General features: G+C 44.7%; 1 protein-coding gene across 2 annotated transcripts in view; it reads left to right on the top strand.

Moving 5' to 3' along the window:
- LOC142294285 (uncharacterized) overlaps window positions 1-18,870 on the top strand; it is a 46,480-nt gene extending 27,610 nt beyond the window's left edge. For both annotated transcript variants that reach the window (XM_075337869.1, XM_075337870.1), the window contains exon 2: window positions 14,737-18,870. In XM_075337869.1, the coding sequence (XP_075193984.1) occupies window positions 15,051-16,118 (1,068 nt within the window). In that variant the 5' untranslated portion in view covers window positions 14,737-15,050 and the 3' untranslated portion in view covers window positions 16,119-18,870. The remainder of the gene's footprint in view (window positions 1-14,736) is intronic.
- Window positions 18,871-20,689: the final 1,819 nt, after the last annotated feature.

Raw genomic sequence — 20,689 nt, 5'->3', positions numbered from 1 at the left:
CATATGTCTTGTTTCATTGAAGAAACTCTAAGGCTATGTGCGCACGTTGCGTTCTCTGCAGTGCAGAAAAGAACGCACCCTCTGGCAGACTGGAGAAATGTAAACACTGCGTTTATAAAATAAAATGCATCAACAGCGCATGCATTTTGGATGCTTTTTCCATGCGTTTTGCATGCGTTTTGGATGCATTTTTGTCAGTGCGTTCCCCCGGCAATTCAGCTCTGCTACATGCCCGCTGACAGCAGACATAGACAGAGTCGGGCGATGAGAATGAACTTTGGTGAACTGCACCCGATTTCGTTGTCATACCACGGCTCTGTCTGTGCCGTGTCCTGATTATCATCTTCACCGCACACATCCCGACATCTCCGCACACATCCCGACATCTCCGCACACATCCCGACATCTCCGCACACATCCCGACATCTCTGCACACATCCCGACATCTCCGCACCTCCCGACCCCGCACACCTCCCGACATCCCCGCACACCTCCCGACATCCCGCACACCTCCCGACATCCCCGCACACCTCCCGACATCCCCGCACACCTCCCGACATCCCGCACACCTCCCGACATCCCCGCACACCTCCCGACATCCCCGCACACATCCCGACATCCCCGCACACATCCCGACATCCCCGCACACATCCCGACATTACCGCACACATCCCCGCCGACATTACCTACACATCCCCGCAAACACATCCCAACATTACCGCCTATATCCCCGCACACATCCCGACATTACCGCCGAAATCACCACACACACCCCGACATTACCGCCGGCTGACAGCCAACATAGACAGAGTCGCGCGATGAGAATGAACTCGGGTGAACTTCACTTCATTGTCATCCCGCGGCTCAGTCTGTGTGTGGCGTCCTGATTAGCGGTCACCCGTGAAGGACTCACCGGTGACCGCTAATCCCCTGAGTGACTGAAGTGAGTAGCGCGATTAGCGGTGCCGTCACTCAGGTTACCCGCGGCCAGCTGAGCCCTCCAACCGAGACCGCAACTCACCTGTGACTTCATCGCTGATTGCGTGGCTCTCTTCAGTTACTGCGTGGAGCTCACAGGAGCGGCGGTGTTCTACTGACGCTGTTGTCAGCTTTATGTAGCAGAGCTGGATGCGTCGAGGGACCTCTGTGGATTACGTCGGACCTGGAGGGGTATTTGAGGATTTTAATAAAGTGGTGAAAGGGGGTGGGGTTTTTTTGTCTTTTGTTCCAAATAAAGGATTTTTTTGGATGTGTGTGTGTTTATTTTCTTTAACTTACAGGTTAATCATGGAAGGTATCTCGGGGAGACGCCTGCCATAATTAACCCCTTATTACCCCGATTGCCACCGCACCAGGGCAATTCGGGATGAGCCGGGTAAAGTCCCGGGACTGTCGCATCAAATGCATGCGGCAATTCCGGGTGGCTCCTGGCTGATATTGTTAGGCTGGGGGGGCCTCCCCATAACGTGGCGCTCCCCATCCCGAGAATACCAGCCTTCAGCCGTGTGGCTTTATCTTGGCTGGTATCAAAATTAAGGGGGACCGCACGTCGTTTTTTTTTAATTATTTATTCATTTTAGTGCACGATATAGATTCGCCCACCTGCGGCTGTGATTGGTTGCAGTGATACAGCTGTCACTCAGCGTGGGGGCATGTCTGACTGCAACCAATCATAGGCGCCGGTGTGCGGGGAAAGCAGAGAATACGAGATTGAATAATGAGCGTCCGGCATTTTCAAAAGAGGAAAAGCCGCCGGAGCAGTGTGAACGCCGTGCAGTGCCGCGCCGGTAATCGGGGAACGGTGAGTATGAGAGAGGGGGAGAGACTGACCGACGGACAGAGAGAGGGACAGACAGACAGACAGAGAGACCGACTGACAGAGACAGACAGACAGAGCGACCAACTGACAGAGAAAGAGACCGACAGACAGAGGGAGATTCACCGACATCCACAGACAGAAATTGACCGACATTGACAGAGACTGAAAAGACCGCGTTTTGCTTCTCAAAAAAGCATGCGGAATGCAACAAAAATGCAGTCCAAGTGCATTTTGGTTGCGTTCTGACCCACATTATTGATTTCAATGGGTGGAGAACACAGCTACAACGCACAAAAGAAGTGACATGCTGCTTTTTTTTCCCGCACCGATTTTTGGCATCCAAAACGCTGCGTTTAGAAACGCAGCGTGTGCATTGATTTTTCGGCTTTCTCATAGACTTTCCTGGGAAAGCTGAACGCATGCAATTTGGCACTGAAACACTACAGTTCTAAACGCAGCGTTTCTGCGGAAAAAAACGCAACGTGCGCACATAGCCTAACTTTATATATTGTATCAATACGTTATCAATAGAGGTTTCTGTTCTCACTAGAACGCACCTAGCTATAAATTCTTAAGACTGGGATTTTTTTGCCTATTATTCAGATCAATGCATGTTATAACTATATGGCACTAACATGACATTATTGAATCTTTCGAACCTTTTGATAAATAATTATTTACACTATCTTCAATAAGAGTGGTGTTTTTGACATAGGTTCGTTCATGGTTGGTCCTTTTTGGACTTGAATGTTGTTTTCTTGGTTTGCACAATTTTTTTTCTGATTGCATCACTGCACAGTTTTTTAAGATTTAAAGATTTAGGCTATGTTCACACACTGCGTTTTTTACCTGCGTTTTGGGTCCGTTTTTGCTGCAGAAATTTCTTGAGAAATTCTTGTAACCTTTCTGCAGACATTCCCCAGCAAAACCTATGGCAAAAAAAAATAGCTGTGCACACACTGCGTTTTTTTCTTAAGAAAATTCTTTCTGTAGATTTTCTTAAGAAAAAGAATGAGCATGTCACTTCTTTTCTGCAGCTAACTGCGTTTTTTGCCATAGATAATTGGCACAATAACGCAGGGAGCAACCAGCGGTAAAAACGCACCGAAAACGCACCGAAAACGCGGCAAAAACGCAGGTGCGTTTTTGATGCGTTTTTTAACGCAGGTGCACTAATCCTTCACTCTTAAGAAATTTCTTAAGAAATTTCTTAAGAAAAATCATTTTTCTAGTGTGAACATAGCCAAAGTTATGTATTATAATTTCCTCTATTATTGCTGCCAATTGTACAGTAAATGTACTGCCAGGCCTCTTCTTCCCTTTATCTTCACTCTGTCACAGCCTCCCACCATCACTTTGACAAAGTATACTGCAAAATGTGATACTCTCAGTCTAACTTAAGTGACGTTTGTCCAGGTGACCTGTGTTTCATAGCATGTTTTCATTAAGCAACAACCTTGATAAAGGTGTCACAACCGAAACGTCGGTGTTGCTACTGTCAGGGTTCACACGTTTTTTTGCGGTTTGTCAATAAAAAAAACACTTGCATCAAAAATTATTCCTCTCCCTGTCATTTGAGTGCTTGGGTCTGTCTCTTTCTGTCTGTCTCTTTCACGGTCTATCTCTGTCTGTGTGTTTGTGTCTTTCCCTGTCTGTCTCTATATCTCTTTGTCTCTCTGTCTGTCTCTTTTCCTGTCTATCTCTGTCTCTATCCGTGTTTGTCTGTCTATCTCTCTGCATGTCTGTCTTTGTATCAGTCTCTCTCTCTCTCTGTGTCTGTCTGTCTCTGTGTGTGTGTCTGTCTCTTCTCTGTGTGTCTGTCTCTGTGTGTCTGTCTGTCTCTTCTCTGTGTGTCTGTCTGTCTCCCAGCCTGTCTGCCTATTTCTCTCTCTCTTTCTGTCTCTCTTTCTTTCTCTCTCTTTCTTTCTCTGTCTGTCTCTTTCTGTCCGTCTGTCTCTTTCCCTGTCTATCTCTTTCCCTCAGTGGTTAGCATTGCAGTCTTGCAGCGCTGGAGTCCTGGGTTCAAATCCCACCAAGGACAACATCTGCAAGGAGTTTGTATGTTCTCCCTGTGTTTGTGTGGGTTTTCTCCGGGTACTCCGGTTCCCTCCCACACTCCAAAAACGTACTGATAGCGACCTTAGATTGACAACACTGTCCCCATTGGGACTCACAATGTATGAAAAGCACTGTGGAATTAATAGCGCTATATAAATGAATAAATATTATTATTCCCTGTCTGTCTCTTTCCTTGTCTCTCTGTCTCTTTCCCTGTCTCTCTGATTCGTTCACTGTCTGTCTCTTTCTCTGTCTGTCTGTGCCGGTCTGCCTCTGTATATCTCTTCCCCTGTGTGTCTCTCTCTGTCTCTCTCTCTATCTCTCTCTATCTGTTTCTTCACCGATATATTACCTCACACAGAAGCTTCTTATACTATGAATGTCCTTTGTTGCTTATAGCAACCAATCGCAGCTCCTATTAATGACCTGTAGCTCCCAGCTCTCCATTGACTTTAATGGACAGAGGTTTTTTGCAGAGTAACTGTAAAGCACAGGGTTACATTTTCCCATCAGACATAGTCTATGACGTTCCCTGAGTCCCATGAGGCGTCTGTGCAGAATATCTTGATTGTAAATGCAACGGTGCAAATTCCTTTAGCGGACATACACATATACACACACACACACTCAGCTTTATATATTAGATAAAGGATTTTCTCCCTTTTACCAACATTTTGAATCTCTGGATTTTGGTCCCCATACACTTATATGGGGACCGGATTGAAAAAAAAAAAGAGAGAACAGGTACCTGCTGGTCCCGGTTATCTGCGAGTCCGCTCACCTCTATCTGAGAGGCTTCTGTCAGTATCTCACGTTTTTACAACTGGAATGCGCACAATAGCTACCTTCGTTATTAGAAACTGTGTGCGCGCTGATAGCCCATTGCCGCCCGTTTTCCTGGTCACTAGCAACGTAGTAGAACAGATTTTACCTGCACCTGTCCTCCAGACGCGCCTGTGATTGGTGCTGACCTCTTAATATAACCCAACACTTGCTTGGATGCATTACCACTCATGCGTACTTTTACCATAATGGACAGAGATTACACATAATGCCATACCTGGCCACATACAAGTAATTGATTTGTTTGATGTTTATGATTTACAGTGCCTACAAGTAGTATTCAACCCCCTGCAGATTTAGCAGGTTTACACATTCGGAATTAACTTGGCATTGTGACATTTGGACTGTAGATCAGCCTGGAAGTGTGAAATGCACTGCAGCAAAAAAGAATGTTATTTCTTTTTTTATTTTTTTTTTTAAATTGTGAAAAGTTTATTTAGAGGGTCATTTATTATTCAACCCCTCAAACCACAAGAATTCTGTTTGGTTCCCCTAAAGTATTAAGAAGTATTTCAGGCACAAAGAACAATGAGATTCACATGTTTGGATTAATTATCTCTTTTTCCAGCCTTTTCTGACTAATTAAGACCCTCCCCAAACTTGTGAACAGCACTCATACTTGGTCAACATGGGAAAGACAAAGGAGCATTCCAAGGCCATCAGCGACAAGATCGTGGAGGGTCACAAGGCTGGCAAGGGGTACAAAACCCTTTCCAATGAGTTGGGCCTACCTGTCTCCACTGTTGGGAGCATCATCCAGAAGTGGAAGGCTTATGGAACTACTGTTAGCCTTCCACGGCCTGGACAGCCTTTGAAAGTTTCCACCCGTGCCGAGGCCAGGCTTGTCCAAAGAGTCAAGGCTAACCCAAGGACAACAAGGAAGGAGCTCCGGGAAGATCTCATGGCAGTGGGGACATTGGTTTCAGTCAATACCATAAGTAACGTACTCCACCGCAATGGTCTCCGTTCCAGACGAGCCCGTAAGGTACCTTTACTTTCAAAGCGTCATGTCAAGGCTCGTCTACAGTTTGCTCATGATCACTTGGAGGACTCTGAGACAGACTGGTTCAAGGTTCTCTGGTCTGATGAGACCAAGATCGAGATCTTTGGTGCCAACCACACACGTGACGTTTGGAGACTGGATAGCACTGCATACGACCCCAAGAATACCATCCCTACAGTCAAGCATGGTGGTGGCAGCATCATGCTGTGGGGCTGTTTCTCAGCCAAGGGGCCTGGCCATCTGGTCCGCATCCATGGGAAGATGGATAGCACGGCCTACCTGGAGATTTTGGCCAAGAACCTCCGCTCCTCCATCAAGGATCTTAAGATGGGTCGTCATTTCATCTTCCAACAAGACAACGACCCAAAGCACACAGCCAAGAAAACCAAGGCCTGGTTCAAGAGGGAAAAAATCAAGGTGTTGCAGTGGCCTAGTGAGTCTCCTGACCTTAACCCAATTGAAAACTTGTGGAAGGAGCTCAAGATTAAAGTCCACATGAGACACCCAAAGAACCTAGATAACTTGGAGAAGATCTGCATGGAGGAGTGGGCCAAGATAACTCCAGAGACCTGTGCCGGCCTGATCAGGTCTTATAATAGATGATTATTAGCTGTAATTGCAAACAAGGGTTATTCCATAAAATATTAAGCCTAGGGGTTGAATAATAATTGACCCACACTTTTATGTTGAAAATTTATTAAAATTTAACTGAGCAACATAACTTGTTGGTTTGTAAGATTTATGCATCTGTTAATAAATCCTGCTCTTGTTTGAAGTTTGCAGGCTCTAACTTATTTGCATCTTATCAAACCTGCTAAATCTGCAGGGGGTTGAATACTACTTGTAGGCACTGTATATATGGCCATTAGGGCTCACAGAATTTGCCTTCCCCTGATAAAGCTGCTGTAGCAGCGATACACGTATTTTCTGTATCCACCTCACTTGCCACTATTGAAACCTGCACTAATGACCTGGTTTGTGGCAATACCTTTATGCACAACCTAATGATATACCGCTTTGTTTTCTTGCATTCTCTATTTCCAATTCTATTGTACCTGATGTATTATGTGATAGACCTGCTGTGATTTTGCTGGCTAGTTTCTGTATGTCTATTTTTATTATAATGCTCAATACACAGGGTGATTATGTAAGGGATTTATCTATTGGGCTGATTTAACTCTGTAGGTGGATGCTATTTTTCTTTAGGCAACTTTGTATACATTTTTGTGTTTTTAATACTGTTTCCCCGAAAGTAAGACACTGTCTTATATTATTTTTTGCCCTCAAAAATACGCAAGGGCTTATTTTTGGGGAAGCACGGGTTGGGGATAGGTTTACTCGCCAAAAAGGCAGAAACCCTCTAGGAGATTTGCACTTACCAGACCCAGGACATCTGCGTCACTCCCATGTCCTCCTGCGATCCGCAGCGGCCCTCTCCTCCACTCTCACACACCACTTACACACAAACACACCCGATCGAAGAAACATCATACATATCTGGTGATAACTTACTGCTTCTGGCTGTAGGGGGACCTGCGGTGGGTTGCATCGAGGTCCTGCTACTTTTCGGTCGGAAGCTGTACGGTATCCCCGGATATTTGAGTGAGTTTGTGTAAGCAAAGGGATCCTGGACTGTGTGTGTGTGTGTGTGTGTGTGTGTGTGTGTGCGTGTGTGTGTGTGTGTGTGTGTGCGCGCGTGTGCGCGCGGAACGGTGAGGGACGTGACAGCGATGCAGATCACTGTGGGAGATCCCATTCACTGTTGTCAGCTGTATATGTTCGGGGTCTGGTGAGTGTGATTGTGGGGCCTCTGTTCTCTCTTTTGGGGCTATCTTCCCTCTTTGGGGGGGGGGACACTTCATTATTGAACAGCCACTAGGGCTTATTTTCAAAGTAGGGCTTATATTTAAGCCATACTCTAAAAAGGCCGCAAATTCCTGTTATGGCTTATTTTCAGGGTAGGGCTTATTTTCATGAATTATAACCAATAAGCTTTCTGCCAACTAATAGTGGTATGCTTCGTGATATGTTAAGCCCTTTTTTTCTTGTTCTCCCATGCATCTTGTCTAGCATTATATATAATACTAGAAGGTGGTCCGATTCCAATGCATCGGGTATTCTAGAATTTATTGTGTAGTTACTGTATGATTTTTGTTATATATATAATATATATAATGTCTGTAGTTGCCAAGTATTTGTGTAGTGCGCTGTAACTGTTCTGGGTGTTGTCTGGGTGGGGGTGTGTGAGAGTGGTGTTGTTTGTGTGTTGCGTTGTTTGTAGAGCGCTGTGTGTCTGCAGCGTTGTGTGTGTGTGGTGCTGTGTGTTGCGTTGTGTGTGCTGTGTTGTTTGTGGAGCGCTGTGTGTCTGCAGCATTGTGTGTGTGTGTGTGGTGCTGTATGTGTTGCACGGTTTGTGTGGGTGTGTGTGTGTTTTGGGGGGAGGTATGTATTGTGCAGTGTGTGTGTGTGTGTGTGTGTGTGTGTGTGTGTTGGAGGAGTAGTCCTGGAGGGAGAGGAGTATAATAGTAGAAATAGTCCTGGGGGGAGAGGAGGATAATAGGAGGAATAGTCCTGGGGGGAGAGGAGGATAATAGGAGGAATAGTCCTGGGGGGAGAGGAGGATAATAGTAGTAGTCGTCCTGGGGGGGGAGAGGAGGATAATAGGAGGAGTAGTCCTGGAGGTGAGGAGTATAATAGGGGGAGTAGTCCTGGGGGGAGAGGAGTATAATAGGAGGAGTAGTCCAGGGGAGAGAGGAAGATAATAGGAGGAGTAGTCCTGGGGGAGAGGAGTATAATAGGAGTAGTAGTCTTGGGGGAGAGCAGGATAATAGGAGCAGGAGTCCTGGGGGTAGAGGAGTATAATAGGAGGAGTAGTCCTGGGGGAGAGCAGGATAATAGGAGGAGGAGTCCTGGGGGGAGAGGACAATAATAGGAGGAGTAGTTCTGGGGGTGAGGAGGATAATAGGAGGAATAGTCCTGGGGGAGGGGAGGATAATAGGAGGAGTAGTCCTGGAGGTGAGGAGTATAATAGGAGGAGTAGTCCTGGGGGGAGAGGAGGATAATAGGAGGAGTAGTCCTGGGGGTGAGGAGTAGTCCTGGGGGGAGAGGAGGATAATAGGAGGAGTAGTCCTGGGGAGAAAGGAGGATAATAGGAGGAGTAGTCCTGGGGGTGAGAGGAGTATAATAGACCTAGTCCTGGGGGGAGAGGAGTATAATAGGAGGAGTAGTCCTGGGGGGAGAGCAGGATAATAGGAGGAATAGCCCTGGGGGGAGAGGAGGATAATAGGAGGAGTAGTCCTGGGGGGAGAGGAGGATAATAGGAGGAGTAGTCCTGGAGGTGAGGAGTATAATAGGGGGAGTAGTCCTGGGGGTCAGGAGTCTAATAGGAGGAGTAGTCCTGGGGGGAGAGGAGTCTAATAGGAGGAGTATTCCTGGGGGGAGAGGAGGATAATAGGAGGATTAGTCCTGGGGGGAGAGGAGTCTAATAGGAGGAGTATTCCTGGGGGGGGGGGAATAATAGGAGTAGTCCTGGGGGGAGAGGAGGATAATAGGAGGAGTAGTCCTGTGGGGAGAGCAGGATAATAGGAGGAGTAGTCCTGGGGGTGAGGAGTCTAATAGGAGGAGTAGTCCTGGGGGGAGAGGAGTCTAATAGGAGGAGTATTCCTGGGGGGGAGAAGAATAATAGGAGGAGGAGTCCTGGGGGGAGAGGAGGATAATAGGAGGAGTAGTCCTGTGGGGAGAGCAGGATAATAGGAGTAGTCCTGGGGAGAAAGGTGGATAATAGGAGGAGTAGTCCTGAGGTGAGAGGAGAGGGGGCAACTATGCAAAGCGGTTTCCATAGTTACCTGATGTGTATCATTGTTATCAGTGTACGTGTGTCGGGAGTCGGGGTATGCTAGTAAGCATGGTACACATCAGGTAAGTATTCAAAGAGACAGTGCTGGGTCACTTGTTGGTCTCCTGCTGTGCAGCACGCATCAGCGTGTGACAGCGGGAGACCAACGATGTGAATGGGCAGGGAGCCGGCATACGCTGGTAACCATGCTACACAATATTACCCGATGTGTACCATAGTTACCAGCGTACCCCACCCCCCGCACGCACGGGAGCCCACACCAGCGATGCGAGGGTATGTGTCGGCTAGGTTTCCGGCGTACACTGGTGTGGGCTCCCGGGGGTACAGCACTCACCTGGGAGTCGGGGCTCCGTGTCAGTTCGGGGAATGCGTGCGGGGGGCGGGGCCTGAGCGAGCGTGCAATGCGTGAGGGGGGCGGGGCGTGGCCGAGTTGCCAATGCGTGCAGGGGGCCGGGGCGAGAGGCCAATCCATGTGGGGGGTGGAGCCTGGGCGAGCGGCCAATCCGTGCGGGGGGGCGGAGCCGAGGCGAGCGGCCAATGAGACGCTTATCACGGTAATGACAGAATTTTGGAGCCAGACAGACAGACAGAATAAGGCAATTATATATATAGATACAGTGGGGAAAATGAGTACTATGTTTGATACAATGCAGATTTTGCAAATTTTCCCACCAACAAAGAATTGAGAGGTCTGTACTTTTTATCATCGGAACACTCGGTCTAGGGCTCCATGCAAGAGCTCGCCTAGTGGGATAAGGATGGTTCTGAGAAAGGTCAGGAGTCAGTCTAGAACTATACAAGAGGATCTGATCAATGACTTGAAGATAGCTGGGACCATGGCCTCAAAGATCACCGCTAGTAACACACTATGCCTTTCATGGATTAAAATCCTGCAGGGCACACAAGGTCCCCCTGCTCACAACAGCACATGTCCAGGCTCGTTTGAAGTTCGCCAATGACCATATGGATGATCCAGGGAATGCATGGGAGAAGGTCATGTGGTCAGATGAGACCGAAATAGAACTTTTTGTTATCAACTCCACTCACCGTGTTTGGAGGAAGAAGAAGGATGAGTACAACCCCAAGAACACTGTCCCAACTGTATGGGAGTGGAAACCTCATACTTTAGGGGTGTTTTTAGCAAAGGGGATAGGACGACTGCATTGTATTAAAGGGAGGATTGACAGGGTCATGTATTTGGAGTGGCTCCATAAGAAGCTCCATAAGAAGCATTTCAAGGTCCTGGAATGGCGTAGCCAATATCCAAACCTGAGCCCAATAGAAAATATTTGGAGGAAGCTGAAACTCAATGTTGCCCAGCGACAGCCCCGAAACTTGAAAGATCTGGAGAAGATCTGTAGGGAGAAGTGGGCCAAAATCCCCTGCCGTAGTGTGTGCAAACCTGGTCGAGAACTACAGGAAACATCTGACCTCTAATTGCAAACAAAGAATTCTGTACCAAATATTCTCTGCTGTGCATCTCCAAACTCCCTTTGTGAAATTCTCAAATAGTATTGTACATGTGCAGTATTGCCACTTTCAGGAGAAATTGTGTGACATATTATGGGGCATTTTTTACCTATTGCCCTTGTGAAAGTTAGAAATCTGGAGTTAATACATTTTAGTGGCACAAATGTAATAATTTTTTCTTCACCAGCCAATAGTATAACATTTTGTGAAACATCTGTGGTGTCAGTATGCTCACTGCAACCCTGGATAAATTCATTGAAAGGTGTACTTTGTAAAATGAGGTCACTTAAGTGAGGCATCTGCTTTTCTGGCATGTGAGATACTCTGCCAATGTGACATGGCACCCCCAAACCATTCCAACTAAATCTGAACTCCACACACCTAGATAAATTCCTTGAGGTGACTAGTTTCTAAAATGGCATTACATGACCTCTGCTAAAGATTCCAACCAATTTTGCGTGTCAGAAGTAAAAAAAAAAAAAAAAGAATCTCCTTCCAATCTGAGTCCTGCCTTATGCCCAAACTGTAGTTTTCGACCACATATAGAGTATTGGGGTGCTTAGGAAGAATTGGTCAACAAATTGTATGGTGTATTTTTTTTCCTGTTGCTCTTGTGAAAATATAAAAATTGGAGTTAAAGTAACATTTTTGGGGGGAAAATATTTTTTCTTTTTTTTCTTTCCACATTGCTTTAGTTCCTGTGAGGTACCTAAAGGGTTAATAAACATCTTGGGTAGGCTTTTGAGCAGTGTGAGGAGTGCAGTTTTTAGAATAGTGTCATTTAGGGTACTTTCTGTCACCTAGGCATCTCAAAGTCTCTTCAAATGTGATGTGCCTAAAAAAATGGTTTCTCTAATTTTGTTGGAAATTTGAAAAATTGCTGATAAAATATGAACCCTTCTAACTTCCTAACAAAAATAAATTATGGTTCAAAAATTGCGCTGTTGTAAATTAGACATGTGGGAAATGTTATTTATTAAAGGGGTTATCCGGCTTATTTTCTTTTTGTTTTTTCTTTTTTTTTTCATTTCACTATTGGGTTACATAGGGGCAGGTAAGTAGTTAGCAACTACCTACCTGCGCTGCTGTCAGACTCTCTCCCCCGACTCAGAGTGGTCATGTGACCGCTCCTTCCGGGATTTTGCTGTTTCCTGTGATGTCACGTCGACAGGGGAAGGAGCTTGTAGATGGGCATCACAGCCAACGTCATGTTGTCACCCTGCTGGGCGGGTCCAGTGTGTCACAGATACACCGCCCCCCTGCACCCTCCCATACATTCCGTAGTGCAGTGGTCTCAAAAATGCTGCCTGTAGGCCGCATGCAGCCCCTGATGCTTTTTGCGGCGCGCAGGTCCGTGGGTGGGGGCCGCGCAGTCAGTGCTTTATATCAGATGATAGATTTCCGGGCGCTGCGCAGATGCAAACTCTATATAGAGCTACTGCAGTGATCAGCCATTGGCCATTCAGATGCCAGCAACTGATCATTGGAGAAGCTGTACAGAGAGCTCGTCCCTGCGCAGTGCCTGGAAATCTGTCATCGGATATAAACCTCTGTCAGCATCGGCCCCTGTAGTAATGTTCCCCTATCGTCCCCTCTAGTAATGTGCCCATGTTCTCCCCTCTAGTAATGTCATCATTCTGGTCCCCTTCTTGTCCCCTATTATGCTATTGTTCACACACACTCACACTCTCTCTCTATCTATCCATCCATACATACATACATACCTACATACACATATGTGTGTGTATATGTATATATGTGTATATATATATATATATGTGGTCAGCGGCGCTGCTGCTGGCACAGACAGGAATATGATCGATGAGCCAGGAAGGGTGAGTATAAACATTCATTTTTTTGTGTGCCACAAGATACAGGCCCAATATCCGGATGGGCGGTATATAGCAGGATTTGAGCACATATCAGGATGTGGGCTTATACAGTACCTGGATGTGGGCACATACCAGGATGAGGGACATATATATACAAGGATGGGGATCAAATTACCAGGATGGGGTACCTTAGTAGGGAATTTGGGGACATAACCCCCATAACCATGTCAGCAGCAGATCCTCGACCCATAAGTGTGTCATGACCACATTTTTTGCTTAAAATTTTATTTTCCTATTTTAATACCAGGGTGCGTCATATGGTCAGGTGCGTCTTATAGTCCGAAAAATCCGGTATCTCATAAAGTGACACAGGTCATAATTGTAAAACTTAGCCTGGCCATTGAGGTCAAAATTGGCTCTGTCATTAGAGGGAGGGGTAACGTCATCTGCATCCTGAGATCATGATTATGTGGTTATAATGTTGGCCATGGCAATACACGGACAAATAATGGTCTAATGCAGGCTTCACACGGTATGATCTATTGTGCGTTTGCACGAGCAATCGTACCCGCCCCCGTCGTTTGTGCTTCACGGGCAAATCGCTGCCCGTGTCGCACAAAGTCGTTAAACCTCCGTCACACTAACTTACCTACCTGCTGAGCAACCTCGCTGTGGGCAGCGAACATCCTCTTCCTGAAGGGGGAGGGACGTTCGGCGTCACAGCGACGTCACACAGCCGCCGTCTAATAGAAGCAGAGATGAGCGGGACAAACATCCCGCCCACCTCCTTCCTTCCGCATAGCCGGCGGGTGCCGCGGGACGCAGGTATGCTGTGTTCATCGTTCCCGGGGTGTCACACGAAGCAACATGTGCTGACCCGGGAACGATGAACAACCTGCGCAAATAAGATTAAACAATTTTTTAAACATGAGCGACGAGTACACGATCTACGATTTATAACCGATTTGGAGTCGCACGTAGGTGTCACACGAGACGACATCGTGAACGGTGCCGGATGTGCATCACGAAAACCGTGACCCCCGACGACACATCGCACGATAGATCGTCTCGTGTGACGCCTGCATAAGAGTCTGCTGGCTATAGTGGCTTGTTCAGAAGTTAGCTACATTTAGCTGGTAAAAATAACATTTTTCTTTCCTGTCATGTCACTTTGCATTAATTCCTGAAAAGCAATGATGAATATGCTGAGAGGTGCTGTTTTTAAAGTAACACTTTTAGGGGTCTTCCAAATAAATCGTTCCCCCAAAGTCACTTTAAAATGGAATAGGTCCATAAGAAGTGTTTTGTAAATTTTCTTGAAAAATTAGATATTCCTGCTACATTTTTAAATCTTCTAAAATCGTAACAGAAAATAGCATTTTACAAATAGTGCTGATTTAAAGCAGACATGAGGTAAATGTTATTTACTATTTTGTGTGGTGTGACTATCTGGATTAATGGGATAGTCAAAAGTTTGAAAATTGCTAAATTTTAGAAAAATTGTCAATTTTCTGATATTTTTATAAATACACCCAAAACATAGTCTAATTTTACATTATCGTAAAGTAAAAACAGTCTCAAAATCACTGGGTTATGTTAAAGCATTCCAGAGTTATTTCCACAAAGTGACGCTGTTCAGATTTGAAAAATTTGGCCTGTCACTTTGTGATTAATACGCTTACACTACATTACATGCATGGTTTCATAAATGAAAAAAACTTTTTGGGAGTGCTTCCTTAAAGCCCTGGAAGCTTCCAGTGGAAAAGTTATTTTTCATTTGTTTAGACCTTGTTTTGAACATGGATTATGGAATATAAGTGCTTAAATTATTTTTTTTTTCTCTTTGTTTACTTAGATTGAAGACACTGTGTATTGTAAAGAGGTCCTGTGATGTAGCATTTGAGCCAGCATGTTGGGGGAAGTTCCAGAATTTAAACGTTTAAACAAGTAAATTATTGACACAACATGTTGAAGAACAATCTAAATGTGGACCTTCATGATGAGCCCCAGACGTTACGTTCTGACTCCTTTAATAATGGGATTCCAATAGACATATCATCACGCATGACTTCTCTGTCTCTTCAGTCCAATCCGTTGCAAATAAGTCAATCCCCAACAGGTGGTTTTGTAACACAGGAACAGCACAAGAGTTAGTGTGAAGTGCCATCTATGCAAGCTTTCAGCATGAATCCTAACCTTCAAAATGAAAACTTAAATTGCAGCACAGTTTCTTTGGATGCAGCTGTGCTTTCACATACGTCAAGTCAGTCAAGATCAGCATCAAACACTTTTACTGAGACAATGTTCATGGAGAAAGTGATGCATGAGTCCGAGAACAAAAGTGATGAGCAATCTAATAAGGAGCCAGGACATGAAAATTCACCACCCATAGAAAACCCTAATATTTCCTTCGGTCCACCTAGAAATTCATTCACTGAGGCGCCTTATAGAACATCATCCCATAATGAGAATAATCCTTCTTGTACTTTAAGCATAACTTTCGATCCTCCATCTTTTTTCTCAGATACAAAGTTTTTCAGTTTTGTCATACTGCATGTCCAAGAAGATCAAAATGAAGCTGTGAGAGTATGTGAACTTCTAAACAACCTTGAAATTGGAGAAGGCACAACATTTTGTAAAGGATTTGAGACTGCAGGACTAAGTCCTCTCAAATGTCTTGAAGATTCAGTGGAAAATTCTGCCTACATTGTTCTTTTGCTCACTACTGGTTTTTTGTGCAAGTGGGGAGAGTTTCAGACCAATACAGTTCTTATGAACTCCATTGAAGATGTAAGTAAATCAGGCACTATAATTCCTTTTATTCCAAAGTTGAAAACACTGATTGGTAAAATACCTTTGACTCTTAAATCATTAATTCCACTGAATGAGAATTCCCATCTCTTTGAGACTCAAGTGAGGAATACATTCAAACTGGATGTGATCAGGAGACAGCAAAAATGCTGGCAACGAGAACAGCATTTAAGAGCATTACAGAGGAATTTAGAAGAAGCTAAAGAAGCATCTCATGCTCATGCAATGCAACAACATCTGACAATGGATTTATCAGTATTGCTGTCCAATATGCTACAGCAACTAATCCCGGGACAAGTTATCAACATAAATAATGCCAGTAATATTCAGATAGGCAACCAAAATAGCATGAATGTTCAACAAACTAGAAATGTGCCACAGTCAGAATGCGATCAAGATTTTCACAGTGAATTTAAAGCTAGCTAAATATTAAAAAAAAATAATGGCATGTAAACACATTTTTTAGTTATTTTGTACTTCTATCAATTTTGACTTGTTTGTAAACCACTAACAATTTTATTTCAGTTGAATGCTGTTATGGAGACACTGGGTAACATCCTGTGTTTTCATAGGTGCCACAAACAGGCTTTTTGGAAAGAGTTTCCTTAATAAAGGGGTTATCTAGCCTTTTAAATAAATAGTAAAAATAATTGACACCCCTTTCAATTAGCTGCTTGAGGAGGCTGCATCGTTCATGCAAGTTCTGCGACTTCTTCAATGCTTACAGAAGCTTCAATCTGCCTGATACTTTGCTGCAATACAAATACAGTGCAGATTTCTAGATATTTAGTTTTATTCCATTTAAGTAATTAACTTTGAAAGGCTCGAAATATCTTCAAAAAGGTTATCCGGGATTAGTTATTGTTTTTACTATGTGCCCAAGAACTAACCGCCAGTTAGTTGCTAACTACCTGCCTGTTGTGCCTGGCACAGATGTCTTCCAGCACAGAACGATTGCGGACCACTCCTGCTGATGATTCAGTGGCTTCTGCTGACGTCGCATTAACAGAGCAGTGACTTGGGTTGACTTAGCATGACTGCTGATATCATGCCAATTGATAGCCGGCTCCCCACTGCCTAGCTTAGGGGAGCCAGCTCTCAATCGATATCGGCAATCACGCCCGTTGATATAGCAGCCCAGAAGAGGAAGAGCTGGCTTTGTTAAGATAGAGCAGCTGAATCACCAGCAGAAGTAGTCAGCGATTGCCTGGAGTCTGCACCAAGTAGATCGAGCAGGTAGTTCGCAAATAACTGCCTATTTGTTCTTTGGCCCGTAGTAAAGAAAAAAAAAGTCTTGGACAACCTTTTTAATTTTTCAGCTAGAGCTGCTGGATAAAGGAACATGTTCAGAGGAATTTACCTGTGTTTTGTGGTTTCTCCATCGCTTTTCAGAAGTGAAAGAAGTGAGTTTGGCTTGGCAGTAGCATGCTTTTAAATGGCATAGCTTTCTGTCAAAAAAATCTAAAGTTTATTTTGAGGCAAGGCTCCCAACACGTTTTTTCATTTTGCATTTTACTGCACTGTAGGTTAAAATGCCAGTAATTCCTGCTATTGAGTTGCATGTAACATAGTTCACCTTGTGTTCTGCAGATATCATGTAATGAATGGTTAAAATTGGAAAATCTTGCTGCAAAAAATTATTTATATAGCCATAACCGGTTTCCTCTGGGATTTTAATGAGTTTAGTCACATTCTTATCCATAGATTGTTACAGAGAAACATGATCACAGTATGTAATTCTGGTATGTCTATGCTTAACTTGCAGAACCTGTGCTTTTGGTAGTGTGCATTATTTGAAACTATGCCCAGATTGATTTTGGCAAAAATTAGACTTAATTGACTTGATTGTGTTCTAGATTTAACAAAGAATAAATAGATATACTCAAATTCTTGTTTATTGGTGAATCAAATGCAACTTTTTCAATTAAATGTCCCCTGCATTAATGTCCCCATTGTTTAGTAATATCCCCTGCTGTAATGTCCCCATTGTATAGTTATATCCCCTACTGTAATGTCCCCATTGCTTAGTAATGTCCCCATTGTTTAGTAATGTCATCCTGCTAGTTCCCTTCTTGTCCCCTATTATGCCGTTGTTTACACACATTTAATTTTCACCTCTCCGTGCCCACGGTGCCTCCAGCTGCTTCTTGCAGTCCACAGGCACACAGACCCCTCTGTGATAGCGTCTGGTGTACGGACTGCAGTAAAGCGCTGACAGCAGCAGCGGCGGCCCTGTCTATTGGACGCGATTGTGGCGGGGTCTATGTGCCTGCGGTCCACAAGAAGCACTCCTCCATGATCACGTCCAGTATACGGGGCTGCTGCTGCTGCTGTCAGCGCTTTACTGCAGTTGAATTCTTTGTGGCGCCGTAAAGCATTCAACTGCAGTAAAGACATGACGACATCCTGCAGCGGCCACTCAGTGCAGCGGATGCTATCATGGAGAGGTCCGTGCGCCTGTGGACTGCAAGAAACAACTAGAGGCACCGCGGGAACGGAGGAGAGGTGAGAATATCTTTTATTGCGTGTAAACAGTGGCAGTAAAGCCATGTCGGCACCATGCACCGCCGTATAAGACGACCCCCGATTTTTGAGACAACTTTCAGGGGTTAAAAAGTCATCTTATATGCCGGAAAATATGGTACTTAAAAACATAACTGCTATACATGCAAGACAGTACTGAAAAATGTATCCAATAGACAAATAATGTATGTACATGTATAATGTTTTGCTTACCCAATTTTCTTTTGGTTTTGAATTGCTTTCTTACCATGTTTTTATATCAATTTGATGCATTAATATTGATTAAATTGTATAGACTTGGGTCTGCCTTGTATATATTTTTATAAGTGGTCAGTCTTTCAACTGTGTTTTAGATATAGTGTTGATATGATAGGTATATTGATAATTGTTGTTTATTTCAAAGTTAAAATAAAACATTTGGTACAAAAAGCATATACAGTAAATAATAATATAAGAAAATTACACATTTACTTTTGGATAGATATCACTCTCAGTAGCTCAGTAGGTTTAAAGTACAGTGTAACACAATAGACTGATTTTAAATTATTCGCTCATATGGTCACACATAGAGACTTCAGTTTATGCTTTAGTTTTAAACTAATCATCATAATTTTACATACATCCCATTGGAGGAGGAGGCACATAAGTTGATTTTTTTCCCACAATAAATTTTTTTAAAGATTTAAACAACTTAGTCATTGCATAATATATAACGATTAGGGGTGATCGAATACCCTATTATTAGCCTCGCCGCTATTCGAGTATTCGCGAATATGCAACCCCCAATGTAAGTCTGTGGGAAACCAGAATAATTTTACGTCGGACCTGTCGGTGACCTGTGGTGACTGAGGAAAAGGCTGAAATGGATGGGAAAAGGCTGAAACAGTATGGGCACAGCCTGTACCGTGTTTTTCCAAAAATAAGACCTTCCCCAGAAATAAGCCCTAGCAGGGATTTTCAGCATTTTCGGAGAAAGGCTTAAATATAAGCCCTCCCCCGAAAATAAGCCCTACTCGTGGATCAATAATGAAGTGTCCGTGCAGCTAAAAAAGATACAGGTACTGCAGGACACCTCATTATACACAGCGGCACCCGGCAATTACACTCACCCGACACTGAACGGCAGGACCTGTAGCTATCGCACACCTGCACACATCAGCTCTCACTCACGCGCACACACACACACACACACACACACACAAAATCAGATCTCACACACACACCAGATCTCACACACAAACATCGGATCGCACACACAGATCGCACACATAATCAGATCGCACACACAAACATCGGATAACACGCAAACATCAAATCACACACACAAACATCGGATCGCACACACATCGGATCGCATACACACTCACCTCATCCAGCGACACCGATCTCTTCTCGCCGGCAGAATCCTGAGAGGCAGTGCAGTGGAGTGCGCAACGAACAGGACCAGCGGCGGGACACGTGACTTGCTTCATTCCCTGCGGCCGTAAGTGCTGGATGTGATTGTGTGTGTGTGTGTGTGATCTGCTGTGTGTCTGCAATCGGCTGTGTGGGTGTCTGCGATCGGCTGTGTGTATCTGTGATCGGCTGTGTGTGCCTGTGATCGGCTGTGTGTGCCTGCGATCGGATGTGTGTATCTGTGATCGGATGTGTGTGATCTGCTGTGTATATCTGTGATCTGCTGTGTGTGTGTGTGATATGCTGTGTGTGTGTGTGATCTGCTGTGTGTGTGTGATCTGTGTGTGTGGGATCTGCTGTGTGTGCCTGCGTACGGCTGTGTGTATCTGTGATTTGCTGTGTGTGCCTGCGATTTGCTGTCTGTGCCTGCGATTTGATGTGTGTGCCTGCGATTTGCTGTGTGTGCCTGCGATTTGCTGTGTGTGCCTGCGATGTGCTGTGTGTGCCTGCGATTTGATGTGTGTGCCTGCGATTTGCTGTGTGTGATCTCCTGTGTATATCTGCGACCTGCTGTGTGTGTGTGTGTGTGTGTGTTTGTGTGTGTGATCTGCTGTGTGTGATCTGCTATGTGTGTCAGCTAGCAGCAGGGTAGGACGGCGTGCAGCACCAACCGGAGATCAGAGGAGGACCTGGGAACCACGCAGACGTCCTGGTCTGGTGAGTATGAGTCTCCTGGGAAGTGGGGGGGTCTGCTTTTTTGGGGGGTAAACTTACCCCCAACCGTGTTTCTCCAAGAATAAGACCTCCTCCAAAAATAAGCCCTAGTGCTTTTTTGTGGTTGGCAAAAAAAATACAAGACAGTGTCTTATTTTTGGAAAAACACGGTAGAAGGTGCCTGACAGCATTTCTGGTGTCTTTGAATAACGTGGTCAGAGCAGCATGCGGCGTTTACGTAGTCGCCAGAACAGCTTTCAAACCAATGTAAAAGAGGGGAAATTGCTAAGAAACAGTTTCTAGTGCCTAATAACTGTAATAAAACGTCAAAGCAAGCCGCGACCTCCAAAAAAACCTCACTTTAA

This window comes from Anomaloglossus baeobatrachus, chromosome 1, assembly GCF_048569485.1.
Source record: "Anomaloglossus baeobatrachus isolate aAnoBae1 chromosome 1, aAnoBae1.hap1, whole genome shotgun sequence".
NCBI classification, from domain to species: domain Eukaryota; kingdom Metazoa; phylum Chordata; class Amphibia; order Anura; family Aromobatidae; genus Anomaloglossus; species Anomaloglossus baeobatrachus.
Note: the sequence above shows the minus strand (reverse complement) of the source record. Positions and strands in the feature narration are given on the sequence as shown.